Here is a 19,396-nt window from a genome sequence, read left to right on the forward strand (position 1 = left end):
GTTCTATGCACCTTGGACAAAAACTCTTTCTGTAAATTTTGATCTTTGAACCATACACAACTTCTTTATCTCCTCTTCAATTGGACAATAAAAATAAAACAAAGCAAAAGACCTTGAATCTTATCAACTATTATTTTAATAGAGTACCAAAACCAAAGCTTTTTAGAGTTTGTAAGGTAATAAATAATACAGTAATTAAAACTATTTAGAATTAGTATTTTTAAAAGCTAATAAATTTAGTGTGGGCTTACTAAATTCAAACACCTTCCTTTTTTCCTCCTTTTTATTCACAGAAGGCTGGCATCTTTATGCCGGGTCTGTGCAATAGAAGTAAAAGCTGTTAATCATTTCAAATTGTTACTCTACTGTGTTAGTGAAGAGTTATTAAACATGAAGGTAATCTGCCTCAATGTAGCAAGCAAAAAAAGTTCCAGTAAAAGTGAATTACCTCCAGTGACTCATCCTGCAATAGCGTAACCAGTTCTTTATGTATTGTATACACATCAGAATTTAAAAGCTTAGCAACCTAAAAAATGACAGTAAGTTAGCAAGGTGAAAAATTCTTTAGTTCTATGGCACAACACTGCTTTCTTACTTTACAGCAAGCATGAAGAGACACAGAAAAAAGTGTTTAATATCAGCTTCTTAAAGTTGTGTACTTTCCCACTGATCACATTAAAAATATGCTTATATAAAGAACATGAGACAAGAAACAGGTCTATTATCTAACTATGAAATATTCTTATAGAATTAACTCTATTTCACATTTTTAGGCTGCACTGCAAGGCTAGAAATTTCCTTGCAGAATATTCAAATGCTGTAAATTAGAAGAGTTAAGAGTCAGCCTGCTGTATAATTTAGAAGATGAAACACAATTTTTCTTATCCTGTGCTGGATTTTAAGTTTCCCCAACCTTCCACCTGAAGTTTTCACTCCTTACTCCTTTTCGGTTTTGACTGTGACTCATGTGATTCATAAGTCTCATGTAAATTTTTAAAAAACACCAGCAATCCATCTCCATGCTATTAAAAAGGTTTTATAGCAAGCATAACATAAACTTGAGGAATGAGATTTTTTTTTTGCCATAAGAAATATTTAGATGATGTTTCTTAATGTTTCTTTAAGCCAAGTGAAAATAAGAGCTTATTTCCAATCAAGATGAAACTGCTACAAGGACTTTTACTTTTTGGAAAGTAATACAGATAGCAGGGAATGCCATAAATTACTCATTTTTGTCAGTCACGTGGTTGTCTAGTTAAGCTGTTAAAATTAAATCAATGAGAACTAAATGTACATTTAGACTAAGGTATAATTTTACAGTTTTTTTTTTTAAATTAGCTAGAATACTTCCCTTATATTCAGGCAGTACCTTAATAGTGCTACACAGCTAAAACAAAATATGTAGAATTAGATGCTGATTTTACAGTTTCAACAATTATGTTGGACTATCATTCATTAAAACAAGACATCAATAGGTAATGAGAACTGAAATTCCATACATCTTTCTTACAATGGTGGAAAAAAAAAGCCGTTTTTCTCTCTACTATTCATTTTAAAAGTTTTCAGCAAACTGTTTAATTTACCAATTTCCTCAGCAACACAATGGAATCAAAGCTAAGCTCAAAGACTGAAACACAAGAGTGTTTTGAAACACATTTTAATTTCTGGAATTCACTCCACATAGTTAATATTACCTATGCATTTGTAAATTTTTTTTTAATTTTATGATAATAACAGAGTAGAATTTATATAAGTTGAATGGAAATATAAGAATACATATGCTGTTACATCTGCATAAATTTCCAAGTAGTTTCATATTAAATTGAGCATTTCATTTAGATTTGTTCCACAAAAATATTCCTCACATATACCAGCAAACTACAGTTCTAAAGGTTTTCAGGCACAAAAGAGGGAAGTTCCTTTCTGCCATTTTTCTGTTTTCTAATACTATTGAAAAACTTCAAATATTATGTTACTACATTTGTTTATGTTTGTGGTACTAGATGACCAAAAGTTTCTTCTAGCTTTTGCTCCTTACAATCTGATCTAGCAGTAATCTCTTGTAGACAAATTTCACACAACTTAAATAAAATTCTGTGTGTATATGGGCTATATACAGAGGTCAGACAGAACTGAACATCCTTGATGAACTAAATAATTTCAATACATTTTCTCATGTCTTTTTATTTTGGTTGAACAGCCACAAATGTAAGCCTAAAGACAAAAACAAAATAAAACCATGTAAGCAGTAACAAAGAACCATTGTAGACTTACCTCAAAGAAACTTATGGCCATGGTATATCTGACAGGAACTTCGGGGTCATGACAAAGGCAGAAGAATATAGAATAAAGTTCTAAATGGAAGTTCTTTGGATCCACAAAAACAATCATGGCCTGTGGAAGGAAAAAAAGTCCTTTTTTAACTACACAGCTAAAGGATGACACTAGCAGAGATTATCAGATGAGTCTGAGAGGTAACAGCTTATTATTTTAGTGAGGACATGTGGAGGTTTTGCTGGCCTTGTAAAACATAGGCACCAGACAAAATCCAGAGTTGAGACCTAAACAGAATTTATCTTCCAGACATGCTGCAGGCTGCTTTTTTGAAGGTAAGGACTAAAACCATGAGATATAAAACTTCAGATTTATAAATATTGTTAATATTTCTGTACTCTAGCAAAAACTGCAAATGGATACTTCAAAAACAAACATTTTAGCAAGCAACAAAGCAAGAATCTGAATTTCAATATGATTGTGTTTGTAGATACCTTGGTTTTGCTCAAATAAACCAACAGATGTCTACCCACATACAGTGTGTTTGCCTTTAAAAGGCAGAAGAGAAAACAGCTGTCTAGGCTCTTGGTGCAAACATGTTTTCATTGAATACAAATGCAGAATGTCAAAATACAAAGTAGATTTATAAAAATATGACTGGTGTATTTAAAGCCTCACATAAAATTGAAAAGAGTTTCTGTACTCAGGCAGGAACATGACTAAAACATCAACCTGAGCATTCAGTTTCAATCTCTAACTCCCAAGAATGATGTGACACATAATGAATGTGAAAGTGTAGATTCAAGTGGTTTGAAATTCTGGGGACTCTGTTTCACAGACCTTTTCCCAAACCCTTTGTGTTAAGCATTTGGAGAAAATATGCAGGAAAGAATAAGACCAGTAAAGTCTTAGAACACCATTTCCACAGTCCAAATTTGCCAATAATTTTCTGAGGCTCTGCAAAGAATAGTATTTCCTGCTAACTCTTTTGCACAACCTCACTAACTGAAACTTTGCAGGAAAGAGCTAAAATCTAGCTAATAGTGAACAATTTGGGAATAACTCCTGTATCACTTGTACAGTCCAATTTAGAGAACTGCATGCACAACACAAGATCAAACCTTAAATTAATATTACTTACTGGAAAATTGTAAGCACAGTTCTTCCTCACTGAAATATACTTCTTTTCCTGTTCCAGAGTTTGCAGATGTAGTTGATTATCATTATACCCATTTTCCTGCTGTAAACCCAATGTGGAAAGCTTCTTATAAAATTCCAAAAACCGCAAGTGCTGTTCAGGAGTAAAAATGCCTCAAAAAAAAAAAAAAAAGCCAAACAAAACAACAAACTTTCCTCATTACAAATGCTATTAATAATGTACCCAAACAAATCTTATTTTAAAATATCAAATACCTTGATTTTATCCCTCCTCTTCCTTCTACCTCCCTTGAATCTAGCAGAGTATAATCACTACAGACAACTACTCAGAACAAACTGGAATGTAACTAGCAAGAAGAATTTAAAAACTACAAGTACATTAGGTAATAAGAGAATAACCAAGAAAAGGCTGAATTTTCTATTCCAGAGGGCAAGGGAAAGCTATCATTCATTGGTACCAAGAATGCTGAATTGCTTAATAATTTTTTTTTTTTTAAATTCCACCAATATCATCAAATTGAGTACAATTAATTACTCTGACAAAAATTCAAGCTTTAAGTAGAGAAACAACAGGTCAGTGTATCTTAAACAAGAGGTTTTCAAAATATGCAGTCAGATATGCTTCATTCTAGTACTCAAAGTACTAGCTGTTGAAATCTTAAATAACAGAATAGAAAAGGGCTGAAGTAGTACTTATATTTAATAGCTGGAGAGAGAAAGGACAAGCCATATAATTACATAAGTCAGGTTACTTTCACATGTTTGAAAAACATGTGAAACAAACTGAAAAAACAACAAAAAAAATCTACTACTAAGTACCAATACACCCACATATATCCGCCCCAAAAAATAGCAGTAGCCAACATGGCAAAAGGAAAAGTTGTGAAACTGATTCAATTTCCTTCTAGTATATCATAACAATACCTGTGAAACCAAAGAGGCAATAATGGTCATGACTTTCACAATAAGGGAACAGGAATGATAGATTAAAAACTATAAAAGTGCTCCAAAACTACCCATATACCAATGAAAAGATAGGCAATTGTATAAAGTAAGTTCTATCCTAGCTGTGGTACTAGTCAGTATTTTCATTGATCTTCTGGATGCTAGACAAGAGGCTTTCCTTATTCAGCATTCTGAAAGCATCAACCAAGGACAGAGAATGTTTATTCTTCAGAAAAACAGTTTAAAAAGAACTTCAGTAACTGGACATATGGTCTTAAAACTTTAGACTATTATTCCAGTAGGACAGCAGTAAGGTACCATGCTTAGCCTGATCTGCATCACCTGCACAAGGCCAGGAAAGACTAACTAGCTGCTAGACTTTTTTAAAAAGGCAATTTTTCACACTTAAAAATGTGAACAGCAATATATCTGGCAAGACATGTGAAGTAACCCCTTCACTTCATTCAAATGTACTAAGGCGTAACACCTCAAGAAAAATATGAACTTGTCAGATGCATTTCAGAGGTGAAGAAAGATCAGGAGTTAGTCATTAAACCTAGAGAAAAGAAGACTGGAAAAACATGATAAACACAGGATGGACTGTCCTAGCTCTCTGTTTCTGGAAATAACATTTTGAACACCATTTCAAGTAATCCATAGTGAAGCAATGGTCACTTTGATCGTCTCTAACATAATCATGAAGGTTCATTTTAAAAAGCTGTAGGAAGTATCAAAGGTTTTAGGAGTCTAGGGGAAAATTAAAATGTAAAGCCATGATTCTGTGCTGTTCCTCCACAGGTACTATATGGTAGGCAGAACTGTCAAGGAAAGTTGTGCTGCGCTCAAATGAAAATTCAAGCACAGATTATGGATGTAAAAATTACAAGTACAGATTTGGTCTCAGCTGCAGCTGGGGAATACACATGGCATTAGATCTCCTTTCTCCCCTGAAGTTCCTTATGGCCCACACTCTGCACTGTGCCTTAAAAAGGAGATCAAGCACAGAAAAGAACAAAGTTAACATCATAATGTTTTCAAACGTTTCTAGTTTCAAAAATTCAATCATCCAAATCACAAGCTTCAGAATACCCAAAAATATCAGTCAAACCAATAAAGATGAAACACCCTGTTTCCATCTTTGACCCAAAAATAACAATAAACAATAACCAGATGGTCACCCTAAGATGAAATTTCCAAAATCTAACTAACATTTCATTTTTCCCCCCCATTCCAAGGGGTTCAAATTCTCCAATCTTTCCTCATGTTTAAGATTTTTTAAAAGAAATTAAATCATACCATATAATCCATTACACAGTTTCCCTAAATGGAAAGATAAAGAAACTAGAATAGATTCATCTGTTTTGAAGGATTTTTCACAGAACGATTTCACTAATGGGAGAACAGTTTGACTCCGATCATCTGAAAAACAAAAGAAATTTTTAGAGTTAGCCATTTGTCAACATTTTAAAAAGAGCACAGAGACTGACCTTCTGTCGTAAATTGTGAAAAATTTCATTTAACATTCTCAGGATTACTTCTGGCAGGCACTCACTGAAGATACAAAAGAGGTAGAGAGAATGATCCTAAATTTAGTACCTTTCCTGTTATGTTCATTTTTTGTTTGTTCTTAGTGAAAAGGCATCCCTCAATAAAGGAGGAAGCAGAGAATAAATAAACAGAGACTACCTTCTCCATCCACCAAGAATATAAAGAGAGAAAGAATACTGCAGTACTCCTACAAGATTTACTACAGTAGTAGGAATACAGGGAGATCAAGACTGAACATGACTGTGACAGTAAATAGAAAACTCAGGATATTCTGTAAGTTAATTTTTTAAACCTACTGAGAAGTGTTTCAAAATCTTTTGGTATACAATAAATTCATAAAGAAACAAAATAATTAAAGACACAGGAAAGAAATTAAATAAATTAGGAATTAAAGCCAAATCCAAACACTCTGTGTCCTTATAAAATAAACAAGCAAATGTTTGAAGAAATTTATATCTTTGGACGTATGTTAAATAAAATCATTGTATTAAAATGTTTGCGTTTTAAAGGGATAATGATTTTTTTAATGGCAGATCAACAGCAAAATTCAGCAAATAATTGTAGCTGAACAAAGTTAGATTGGCCTTGGAGAAATATTTTGATATTGCAGGAGAGAAACTCTAGGATGTAGTTTTGGGTCATCTACTTTCAAAAGTGTTCATTTTCTAGTTCAGCCATGAAAGCAAAACCCACGCCAACCCCATTTCTAGAAAAATTCCTTAACAACCTGCAAATAACCCCTGACTGCTTTCTCTAAGCTTCTTACAGTAACTTAAAGCATTAGTTACAGCAGGGGGTGGGGGAGGAGGAGTGAAGACTGAGAGGTGCAAAGAGAAGCACAAACTTGATAGCATAAATACAGAGGCTCAAGAATTAGAAAATTAACCTACTATCATACTTACTGATATAAACACTCAGTGCTAAAAAGTCCATTTACAGTATTCACCCCAAAACTACACTATTTTATTATTTTCCTTATCCACTCCTCTATATGGTTTAAATACAACCATATATTGTAGTAATTCATCACCAAGTTCCTGTACTGTACATTTTTGTTGAGCTAACACTTTGTATTCTGTGTACTGATAGCACTAAATTAATTAGCTAAATACTAGCAACAAAATATTTCCATGATTTTTGCAGTAATTTTACTCATTCCATTTAGGCAGATTACATTAGAAATTTGGAATATGCTAATTGATTTAATGGACAACTAGCTCACCTCCCTTAAAACTTTCTGCATATAAAGGACTTCAAGACATGAAATGTAAGGAAATATAAAGGATGAACAATGAACAAAATAAAATCAGAAATGTCTGAATAATGCAGTCAGAACAAAAAGCACTTAAATACAATTATAAGAAGCACGAGAGCACTAGGAATTGGGCTAGCAAACCTAAATTAGATTCTTACCTGCATCAAACATATCAAGCAGATTCACCAAGGTCTCAAAAGCTGCCAGGCGTACACTGCTGCCCTCATCTCTTGCCAGCTCCACTAACTCAGGAAGCACCACAGTTTTTGTCAGTTCTGTCCTGCAACGTGAAGCAAGCAGTCAAAAGAAAACTTACAATGAAACGATACTCTCACTGCAAAACAGAATTCTGCCTCGAAATACTCATTTAGACATTTTTTGGGTAGTGCAGAAGAAAAGACAGGCAAAGTTCTAAGGAAATTAAAGTTAAATAAAAAACCTCCAGTCAATCTCATGACTTTTCTTCTTTGTCAACCAAGGAAACATGCAAACTTTAAACGCAGAACTTCATCATTATAAAAGCATTCAAATTAGCCCAAAATAAATTAGAGAAAATGTAGTCTGAAAAAAAATCAAAGGACTCCAGCTATTCCACTGTATCACTAAGAAAATGCTTATGATCAAATATGCTCAATATGATGGTCCAAAGTCAAAATTTAATAAGTATGAGCCCCGTTGGATTGAAGTATCTGGAAATTTTATACATCAAAGATGAGCTTTCTTTACAGAGAACATCTATTGCTCAGAGAAAATTTGATTTCCCAACTAGTCTAAACACTGACTTTTGGCCTTGGTTTAAAGTAGCAAAGAAAAGGTTCTGTTTGTCCTTTTTTGCCTTGGTATGTACTGACCTACTAACATACTGCTGATACTTAATGCCAGGATACTGAAATAAAAATGCTCAAAATATCCATTCCAATCAGACTAAAGCAGTAACAGCTGCCCCTTTTGTAAGTCAATATAAACAATAATCCTTTCAAATGTTTATAATCAGCATCAAAGTAATTTGCACCTTACAGAGTTTATTATATCTACCAGCAAATCAAGAGGTGTTAACAGTATTCTTCCAAGCAAATGATTAAACATTCAAATAAAATTATGAGAAAATGGTAGATCATTTAGTGGCAATAACACTAACTGGTAAAAATAAGTATTTGGACTGTTGTCACGTTTTACCTTCAATATTTACCAGAAAATTTGCTCATGTCTTTTTAGTTATCTTTTTATTTATCGACTATTTATTCATCCTCAACATGACACACGGGAATAGCTTTCATACTGAAAGCACTCAATGTTCACCATTTCTCATGAGATAAATACTCTAAAGCACTGAGAAGGAATTAAACAAAAACTTCAGAGATGGAACAGTCTATACGAATAGATTAATGCTAAAGATAAAAGCTGGTGAGGAAAGAATCAAAGAAAAATACACAGGATAGATCACTAATTGATAGCTAAGTATTTAGCCCTATCAAACCCACTCTTCTAAGGCAAGGTAAATTACTAGTAATGCTGTCATTTGCCACTGCGTAATACCTGTGATTTTTTTAAACTTCCAACTCCCAGAAAGAGTAAGTGAAATTTAGTTCATTTTAGAGACACTAAACAGAATTAAGAAAATTTTCTTTCCAGTACAGTTACTTACTAGTATAAGATCTAATCTGTCTCTGCTGTCTAGCACTGGGTAAGGAATGTTATTTGATAAATTTTCAATCTGTAAAAGAAAGTTACTGCTTTTTTTTTTCCTTCCTGACAAAATAGCAGGTAGAAAGACCTCAAATTTTAAAATATTTGTTCACTCAGAAACTAATCCTGTATGTAATTAACATCTTCTTTTATTAAAGTTCCAGACTTTTTCAAACCTATGTGTGAATATTGAAGGCCTTCAAGCTTTGAGTAAAAGTTGATACTGAACTGAAATTTGATTACAAATGCCATTTAGCATTCTTTCTCAAAACACTGCACAATAATTATTAGAACTGCTAGCACTTGTCAGAATTTTTAAATAAGACAAATACCACCAATGTATAATTGAAATAATTTCAAGAAGCTACAGATGAAGTCATTATTTAAAAAATCTGCTGGATTTATGGTTCAGCAATTTTACTATAAAAGAGAAAGAAAAATCTATAAGTGGAAAAGAGACAACAACCAATTACTAAGAACACATCTGTACATTCCAAATTCATTATTGAGTATGCATGAATTGAGCCATTTTAAAAGGAGTTTTTAGGTTTACATTTTAGAGAAATATTTTGCATTTAAGATCAGTCAGGCAAATTGCACTCACCCTACTCCTCGAGCTACATGTTCCAGTTGCCGACACATGCAAGTTCTAACTTCATATTCCACATCCTGGCACAATGATTTTACCAATGGAAGAACCTCTCTTTTAACACTAAAAGTGTGAACATTTTTTATTAATATATAGAACAAGAATATATAAAATCTACTGAGTATTACTGAACTTTACTCACATATTATTTGTTTATCCCATATATTACAAATTTATCTCACTCAGTAAAGGATTTTTCTGATAATCAGTAATTAGAAAAGAATATTGTACATTGGGTGCAACTATGTGTTACAAATAAACAGGAAAAGGAATAATTACAGCCATTATAATTTGCTCATAGTCATCTATTTTTTCTTATAAACTACAAAAAAAGTACGTAGGCTACTTTAGTAGGATGCTGTCCTCATGTAATAAGGGACATGAGGACATGTCCCTTCTAATCTTCGTTACAATTTCTGAATAGTCACTGAAAGAATAAAAAGATTATATAAATGGAAATGCAAATCCCAATTAAATGTCTGTAATACCTCATCTTTGATATGCAGGTATCTCCCAAGACATAATTAGGAAGAAAGGAGAAAAAGAATTTAAGATTAAAAGCTTGACTATTGCAATGCCTTCTGGCAAGCAGACAAAGTATTCATGTAAATCAATGGCAGACACAAAATAAAAATTTTGATTCCTATTTCAGTAAAAACACATATTACAACTTGGCAGAATCAGCCATTGTGTTTCCTTTCACTGCCCAAGGTTCTGTCATAAGTATTCACAAAATATCTCTATAAAAACCCTTATGTTATTGCAAAACTCATGATAAATAATATGTAGACACTGACAAGCAAACTTTCAAGCCAGCTTGCACAGCCTCCCTTCATTTCAGTGAAAATTAATTTACTTCTTACAGAAAACATTTAGCTTCAAGTTTCAAAAATTGTAGTCTTGGGAGTTCAGCATTTTAGAATACACTAAATTAGGGGCTATGTAAAAAGAAAAAAAGATTTTTTAACTTGGAAGATTGGAGAGTAGAAAAACTAATGTTCCATGACAAGGACAGGATATAAAAAAAAACTAGGAATAACATCAAATACAAAGTTTTAATTATAGCATATATTTTATTAGGAAAAACTGTGCCATTCTGTAGAAGAAAGTGAAGGTATGCTTATATATTGCCTACTCCTGAGGATAGATATGTCTTCTGGGCCTGCACCAAAAGTCCTTCTGAAAGGGGAATGACAGCACGTCCTGAATTTTACTCAGTCTGCCACATTCTGCACCTGAGGACCCAGCTCTCTTTTCAGGCCTCTGAACTGCACTCAAGAGCTCTCTACCAGAAGAATAAGATAACCCAGAAAATTCTGAGCTATCTTCTTAAAAAGTAGTGGCTGTGCAGAAAAGGTGCTAAGAGTTGTTTACCGAAATGTGGGGATTCCTGCTTCAGAAAAGCAGGAATCATGCTGAAGAAACACCACAAAAGATGTGATTATTATGGCTACTAATTAATGCTACTATATTTTACATAAGATTCCAAGTAATCCATGAAGTCACTTATTTCCACGAGAATGGAACATCAAATAAATAAATGCAACTGCTATTCTGACAGAGTCCTAAAGATCTGGAACATAAAGATTTGGTAAAATTCTCAAAAAATACTACTCTACCATTTTCATTAACTTTTGAATGTCCAACTAGTATAGTCTAAACAGCAAATGAAGATTTAGATAGTTTCCTTTTGGGTGCTTCTAGCTCTTTTTTATTGAAGAAAAAAAACATAATCTAAAGAAATTTATTCCTAAATGTCTTGTCATATTGTCCTGTAGTTCTTCTTTTCTGATATGCTGAATTCTTACATTTTTGGGACAGATCAAAATCAATATTAGAGTGGGCTTCCTCAACTGGAGAGTTTCTGGGCCTTTAGTGGCCCACGGTGGATTTCTATTGTAATTCAAAGTCATGTTGTGCCGGATTGCCCGGATAGCAAACACATTTGGTGAACTGGTCGTGCTATCTAACACAAGCCTGGGTAAACTGACCAAGGAAGGTACCACACCAACAGCTTTGGACCGATGAGTGACTCACATTTACTTTCATCATTGCACTCTTTTCTGTCCAGACTCACAGACACTGAATCTAAGGACTGGATAATATCAGGGAACAGCAGTAGTTCCTCCTATATCTACATTTTAATTCAGGATAGAAAAAAAAAACAGATCTACATGCTAGATTTGGTTACATAATAAAAAGTTAGGAACGGAATTCCTCTTCCTATGAGAAGAAACTCAAAGGAGATGAAGTTATATTTTCTGCCTGTAAGATTGCAGAGAAATCCACTGTGTGGCCTATTTTCTAGTAAGAAAAGCAATATGGAAGAATGGCCTGAAAATGGTATCCATTCAAATCTGTGAAAGAACATACAAGCTCAAGTTATAAAATTATGAACCTCAGCAAGTCTAAACATGCCAGTTAAATAAAGAAAAGGATCTGTGAAAAAAAAGTATTTCATCTTTGCAATAAAGTCTACTTTTCTTGTACTAATTTTTGTCCACTAAAACAAGGAAACACTGGTTTACACTGTAGAATGAAAATATATTGACAGTCTACTTACATATGAGCTTCAAATTTGTTAGCTACTTTTCCCATGATTTTACAACTGACTAAGCGGGACTGAAGTGTTTGAGAAAGCTGTGCTTTGGAAACAAGAGGATTCAGGATCTATGTGAAAAAAAAAAAAAAGAAGAAATATGAGCAGAAAAATTGTGAGCATCAAATAAAGTATTCCTCTTCTTAAAAAAAATCTACCAAAACATATCCCAAATGTCATTAACTTTTCACTGAATTAATCAGTACTAACAATAATGGCACCTATGCACATCAATAATCAACCTTTTTTTAAAATGACATCTTTAAAATTACACTGCAATTAAATTTTGGAGGTGACTAGAATCATTTCTCTGTGTTTCTTCCAACCTTATTTTCTACCCTTTAGAGGCTGAATTTTTAAACAGTTCTGGATTTTACTCTTATTTCAATGAAAAATTTTATACTACACAAACAATCATATATTTAAATTTCCATATTGTTTTAAATTCTAAACACAGTCAATATGCCTGTTGTAAACCTTTTAAACTTAACAAAATACGAACATTTAAAAGTGAATAAATTATCTGACTAAAGGAGACTGGCATTATAACTTAGTGACAGATTTTATTCTTCTGTCTTGAGCTACACAGTGAAAAATTAAGCGTTTCCAGTGCATTAGAGTTTTGGTACACCAAGAACTACTGAAATACACTAAGGAATGGATCTCCAGCATTTTGTTCAATTTAGCAGATATTGGAATTTTAGTCCAATAGTAAACAAAATGTAGTTTCTTCATGAAGACATAGAATGAGATACTACCCTGTAAACCAAAACAGGATGCAGGAAAACATGTTAGAGAGAATACAAAGTGCAGTGGAAAGTGGAAATGTTACAGTGTAACAGTAACATTACAGTGTAAATAAGTGTAAATCACTTTATTTGCTGAAGAACACTACTTTTTTTAAGGTGACTTTCCTGTCTCACCTTTTTGCCCATTTGTCTCTTACAGTGTGTCCCACAACCATTACCATTTTCACAGGTATGGAACTGTCACAAATCTGACTGAAGTGAATAAAACTTTCAGGGAAATACAATCTTACAATCTTAATTTTTTTTTTTTGTTATCATAAGAGATTAGTATTACCTCATGTCTGACAGTTTCTTTTGGTAAAGCTTCTATTACAGCAAGAAGAGTTTCTAACCATGCATTGCTGACACCTGTTTAAGAGATACGAGTTATGTGTGATGTCTTATATTGTACATACAACAATTAAACCAAAACATATACCAGTTTTACAAAATTTGCTCTAACTTTTTACACATATCTTCAAGGAGCTATGAATCTGAAAGCCACTATATTAATATTCAAGGCTTCAGAGTACAAAGTAGGATAGGTAAGAAGAAAGGTCTGCCCCCATTTCTTTTCCCTTTCCAACTCCTATATAAAATTAATAACTACTCTGATTGCTTTATAAAGCTAATTTCCCTCATTTAGAAGCATATTCTTTTCTTACGCCCACTGAAATTTTCTAGTTGCACAACAGACCTTTTCTTTCTTTTGTATTCTAAAATTAATGTCAAAGAAATTAAGAAAAAATAATCAACACAGAAGAAATGTCAACCATCCACCCTCCATCTTCTCAGCCGCAAAGCACTGGTACTTCAGGAGAAGCTCAGACTCAGAAACAACTTAGGGATTTAATCCTTCAGACAAAGTGAGAGGGTTTTTTTGCTTCAATCAGAATTTCATTTAAATATCAGTATGAATATCAGTGGTCATCATGCAGAAATCTTCTGATTCATGCAAGTCTAGATACAAAGTCACAGTGACTGCACTTTCTGTTGACACAGTATTGTAGGATCACTAAGGAAACAAAACATGTAGAGGTCATCAGCCATCAGAGCAGCTGTAGAGCCCTGACCTGCATCTCTGTGTTCCAGGTTCTGGAGAATGATGTGTAGGAAGGAGTGGGAGTACGTATGAATGGACACCAACTCCTCTTGCAGAACAGTCAAAAAAGAAACAGCAGCTGTTAACTGCATTTCCACTCCTGCAACATGCAGAACCTCCTGTATAATTACAAATTATAACAATTTAGAGAGTGAGGCAGAAATGTACTGAAAGAACATTCAAATTTTTACACTTACTTTTAGAATTAATATGCAACAACCTGGGTAAACTACAAAATTTACTGTAAAATTATTTTCTCTTAACAGGAATTTATTTGTAGACATTAAACTTTCTTATGATATATCATGAACCTTCTAAGAAAAAAAAATTACTTATAATATCTTTTGAGATTTTAAGTTTCATCAATGCAATGCATGGATTTTTCTGCTTCACAAAACAAGAGGTAGAAACAGACCAGCCAACAATTGCACTTCTGCTGTTTATGCACATGAATTAAAAATAAGTATTTCATTCATTCATTCAGTAAGAGATACTAAAATAGCAGAAGGCAATTAAAATTTCATCCCTTGACTAACATGGAATGCAAATGAAACGTACATATATAGAGTCTTAAGAATAAAGCAAGATACACTAGAATATTTATCTAGCTAACTAAACATTTGTATTTCTGAGCTCTGACACACAAGAATGTCATTAATTAGGCTGCCTTTAAAATCATAAACTCAAAAGTTAAACAAAGTTAATATGTTGAAGTTAAATGAAATATTAATATGTTTTTTAATTTAAAAATAGGCAATTTAAATTTTAAATTTTAGATTTATGCACAGACCTTTCAGGATGCAATCTTTGACACATCATTCATTGTAAATATCTATCAACCAAGTGAACATTCTATTTGCTTACTTTTCTAAGTGTATCTATTTCCTGAGAAAATAAACAGTTAAATATTCTACTAGTAAAGCATTACTCTTACTTTACAAATTACTCCAAATTCAGTAGGAGTCTAAAGCCCATCCTTCCTACTTGGAACTTTATATATGTGGTTTTGTTTCTTTTTTAACCTGCTAGATATGAACAGTGTTTTCTCAGATCACTCACCCAGAATCAAAAATAAACTGGACTTTTAATTGAAAATAAAAATAAGCCTAGAAATTATTTTTTTTTAAATATTCATTTTACAGCTAAGCGCATAGTTGCTAATGGATTGGACTCTTCACTGGGTTACAAACTGGCTGCATGGCCGGGTCCTGAGTGTTGGTGAATGGAATTACATCCAGCTGGCAGCCAGTCACAAGTGGGGATCCCCAGGGCTCAGTGCTGGGGTCAGTCCTGTTTAATGTCTTAAATAATATCAAGGCCAAGGCCAATGGTCTGAGGTTCAACAAAGGCAAGCACTGGGTCCTACACCTGGGACACACAAACCCTTGCAGTGCTACAGGCTGGGGACAGAGAGGCTGGAGCATGGCTTTCCTCACTGAAAGGGGGGTCAGGCACTGGAACTGGCTGCCAGGGACGTGGTGGAACCACCATTCCTGGAAGTGTTCAAAAGGCACCTGGATATGGAACTCAGTGACATGGTGAAAATGGCGCTGCTGGGTAAACAACTGGATACAATTATCTTAGGGATTTTCCAAATGTAACAATTCTATGTCTCTAAGCATTGCATATCAGAGGAATTTTGCTGAGAAAATAGTTTGCAGAGAATATCTGAGAAATTACTATTTGACTTGGTAAAAAACAAGTTTTCATTCCACAAATAGCAAACCATTTGTACACACAGTTGTACAGTTATTAGCTTACTCATTTCAAGGAGAACAATAACTTGTCTCTCAAGATAAGTTTCTTTTGGTAAAGCTTCTATTACCTGTCTCAGTTCACAACCATGTTTCTTTCTCTGTGTCCTTGCTCCCGCAAATGAAAAAGGAACCAGTACTGTGTTGCTTTCCAACAAAATATTTGCATTCAACACCCACAAAAACTGCCTTCTTATTTCCACAGACTCTGTCCTTGTTCCACCACTGCTCTTACAGCCACAGCCGAGAAAGAATACAGACACCTACCAATTTTGTATTTTGAATATTTTTGGGATCAGAATACCTGGGAATCCCAGAATTCTGGGATTCTGGCTTAAAACCTGTTCAAAAAAACATCACACCAAGAAAACCAAGAGAACTATCCACATACTGTAGATGCTAACACAGCAGTGCAGACCAGAAAATTATGGAGCAGTGCCAGGTTAACAGTTGGACTTGATGAACTTAAAGGTCTTTTCCAACTTAAATCATTCTGTGATTCTATGAATTCAGTTTTCCGTACATATTTACCTTGTACGCAATACAAACAGGGTTACTTACCAACAAACAAAGTTTCCAAATAGTCTCCTCCACTGATCCACATAACTCTGGATAGTCATGTGTAAGAACACATTCTCTGGATGTGCCTCCTCATGGACCTCGGGAGACATTGAAATATAAATGTCTAGACTGCTTACACACTTGCCTGCACTGATGTTTACACTCAGAACTGTATAGTTCCACATCTGGAAATGTATGGGTCTCCTCTTCACATTTTCATACAACCCAAGCTGAATAACTTAAATTTACTTAATATAAATTTATTTATTTAGAAAGTAATGTATTTTTCTATACATGGATACTCCACAAATTTTCACTCCAGACTAAAAAAGCTCTTCCTTACTATCTTATTCAGACAAGCATATTTAATGGAATTTAAGGGCATTAACATGTTCTTAACTATTCTAACGTCCACAAGTTAAATTCAGGCCCCAAAACTTAAAATTTAGAAAGCCTAGTTTTTTCCATTAACTGGAAAAATGAAAATTCATCTCTAGTTTAAATGCACATTTTGTCTTGCAACAACAGAATTCACTTGAAAGAATGCTGCAAGCAGAGACATCGTCAAATAATTTTAGAATTGCATTGGTATGATAGAAATTTTAGACTAAAAGACACAGGAATAATGGAGATTACAGAAGCTGAAGGATATAATGAGATTGGACCTTAAAATTAATGTTCGGTATAAGGAAGGATAAAAATCACCCCACCTTTTCTTTAACTATAAAATCAGCTACAGAAAAGCTTTCAAGAGGAGGTTAATATATTAGGAAAGTAAGTAACTCTGAAAATAAATTTGGAACTAATCAGGCAACACTGAATAAAACTTGATTTATACACAACAACAAGAATAAGCATAGTTTGCTGCAATCACAGCATTTGGAAAAATGTCTTACTAGTCATTCAGATAGACACCTGCAATCTCCCTCCATCACTTTCGGTTGCAGAGCTCAAAGATGGAAAGCAGGAAAAATACTATTAATATCATTTGAAAAGAGCCATTTTGTGCACAAAGAGAAATGCTTGTAAGAATGTCTAAGCTTTCCCTAAATCTGCATTTCAATGACTTCCAAGGTTCATGAGGAGGTGCATGCAGAAATCCAGAGTGGGCTTCTCTATGCAGAAGAACACATACAAGAATGCAACTTCATTTTAACAGCAGAATTTTAAAAGAAAACTTCCTAATCTCATTCCTACATTAACATCTAAATTATATACTGTATGTCTGTTTAAATAGCATAACCAAAATACTAACACTTAATTCTATAATTACTTATGTATGTAGGTCACATTTATTGGTGTATTGATTTTACTCATCTCAGATCTAAAACACTTATGTTAAATATATATTATCTTTGACACAATTTTAATTTAATTAGATTTCATAGAATGATAAGCAATTTGCATACACCCATTTCTACATTTCTAGAAGTAATCAGGTTTATCAATTTTTCACAAATGAATACAAATTTGCAGTGTAATCAGACTGGATGTTCCTTGCATCCATTTCTTTCTTCATCTGCTTTGCCCTCAGTTCTAATAAAAAGATTAATTTTGCTTTGGGTGTCTGCAAGTATGCTAAATAAGTACACTGGTTTCCTTATGCAATTATATGGTAACAATACTTTCAAAGAAACAGCCCTTTGACACTACTACACAATTCATTTTTCATGTGCCAATTTGATTTCGCAAATGATTACTCCCAAGCTAACGAAGTAGAACCAAGTGCAGTAATTTAAATCAGTTTATTTCCCTGAAATGGCAGATTACATTTGCAAGATTCTTATCACAGTTGAATTCAATTATGCCTTTACAGAATACAAAAGTTTCCATTTAATAGTCAGGATGATTCTGCCAATAAAAAACAAGGTTAAGAAAAAAAAATAGGTCAAATTAATGATGTCAAATACTGTTTTGTAGTTAAAAGTGTCGTGCAAGTGGTTATAACTCCACTTCTATTACAGATAAATAATATTAGATAACAGCACACCATTGAGGAACTGGCTTTTTAAGACCATTGCCACAGAAAGGAACTTAATTCATATACATTCCACAAAGTTTCAGTTTATAAAGCTTAAACTTTAAAGGAACTCTTGGATTTAGACTGACCTCATTATATTTTACTTTTTTACCTCTGTCTGGAGCCCATTAACTTAGGTTTCATTTAATTTATCATCTAGGAAAACATCCAGTTAGGGTTTAAATGATACTGTAAGATGAAAACCACACTAGTTTTCTCAATAATTTGCTCAAAGATTGGTTGCATTTATTATTAAACTTGTCTGCTTCATTTCAAATATTTCTATCTTCAATTTCTAATGCTTCTTTCTTCATATACTGTTTTCAGTTGAATTTCTTTAATATTATACAGGAAAATACTTTTATAAAGTAACTAAGTACAGCCTGATCAAAGATCACACTGAGATCCAACTCCCACTGTACAAATACTTTCCTATTCATGCAAATGACCATACTTCCAAATATTTTCTTAATCCCTATATAAAAAAAAACCAACTTTAATACTAGAATCAAAAACTGCATTTCCATATTGAAGATAGGCCAAGACCAGCACTTCTCTACAGCCTGAAAAATAAGGGTAGAAAATCCCCAGTGTTTCTTATTTCTCCTTAATTTTAGGAAGAATTCTGCTCTCAAAGTAGAAAACCAGAGGCAAAAATGGATTCAGTATGGTAAGCATAAAAATCCAAACCAACTTTTCTTGAACCCAGTAGAATGGTTTAGAAAGACTGCATTACATATGTCAGAATAATGTGGTTGTAACTGCAGATATTTGGTACAAGGTGAAGGGTTACCAATTACTTTGCAACTTCAAGTCATTCTTCTCAAAGCACTTTTACACTCATACATATTTAAGCAAAATTCCTATTGACCTGCATCTTATAGTGCAGAATGCAACCAGAAGCACTTTAATGTTTTCTAAACCATCTGTCAGTCTATACCAGTCCTCAGAAGAGCTATTTCTTGACCATTTCTTGACCATCTAAATAAACAGATAAAAGTTGGAACAGCTCCTTTTAAGAAATGGATGTCTCCTGAGATCACAGACGTTTCATAAT

At 33.4% G+C, this 19,396-nt stretch overlaps 1 protein-coding gene across 4 annotated transcripts in view; it reads right to left on the reverse strand.

Moving 5' to 3' along the window:
* Positions 1–19,396, reverse strand: part of PPP4R4 (protein phosphatase 4 regulatory subunit 4) — a 59,963-nt gene that overhangs the window by 16,839 nt on the left and 23,728 nt on the right. For 2 of the 4 annotated variants that reach the window (XM_068192528.1, XM_068192529.1), the window contains exons 4-12: positions 13,976–14,123; positions 13,198–13,271; positions 12,079–12,185; positions 9,471–9,578; positions 7,339–7,460; positions 5,674–5,796; positions 3,416–3,585; positions 2,275–2,394; positions 449–526 (exon numbers count right to left, since the gene is read on the reverse strand). In XM_068192528.1, the coding sequence (XP_068048629.1) occupies positions 449–526; positions 2,275–2,394; positions 3,416–3,585; positions 5,674–5,796; positions 7,339–7,460; positions 9,471–9,578; positions 12,079–12,185; positions 13,198–13,271; positions 13,976–14,123 (1,050 nt within the window). Of the gene's footprint in view, positions 1–448; positions 527–2,274; positions 2,395–3,415; positions 3,586–5,673; positions 5,797–7,338; positions 7,461–9,470; positions 9,579–12,078; positions 12,186–13,197; positions 13,272–13,975; positions 14,124–16,319; positions 16,418–19,396 lie in introns of those variants that run through there. The other 2 variants (XM_068192530.1, XR_010999825.1) reach the window with 2 other exon arrangements.

This window comes from Anomalospiza imberbis, chromosome 6 (assembly GCF_031753505.1).
Source record: "Anomalospiza imberbis isolate Cuckoo-Finch-1a 21T00152 chromosome 6, ASM3175350v1, whole genome shotgun sequence".
Lineage (NCBI taxonomy): Eukaryota > Metazoa > Chordata > Aves > Passeriformes > Viduidae > Anomalospiza > Anomalospiza imberbis.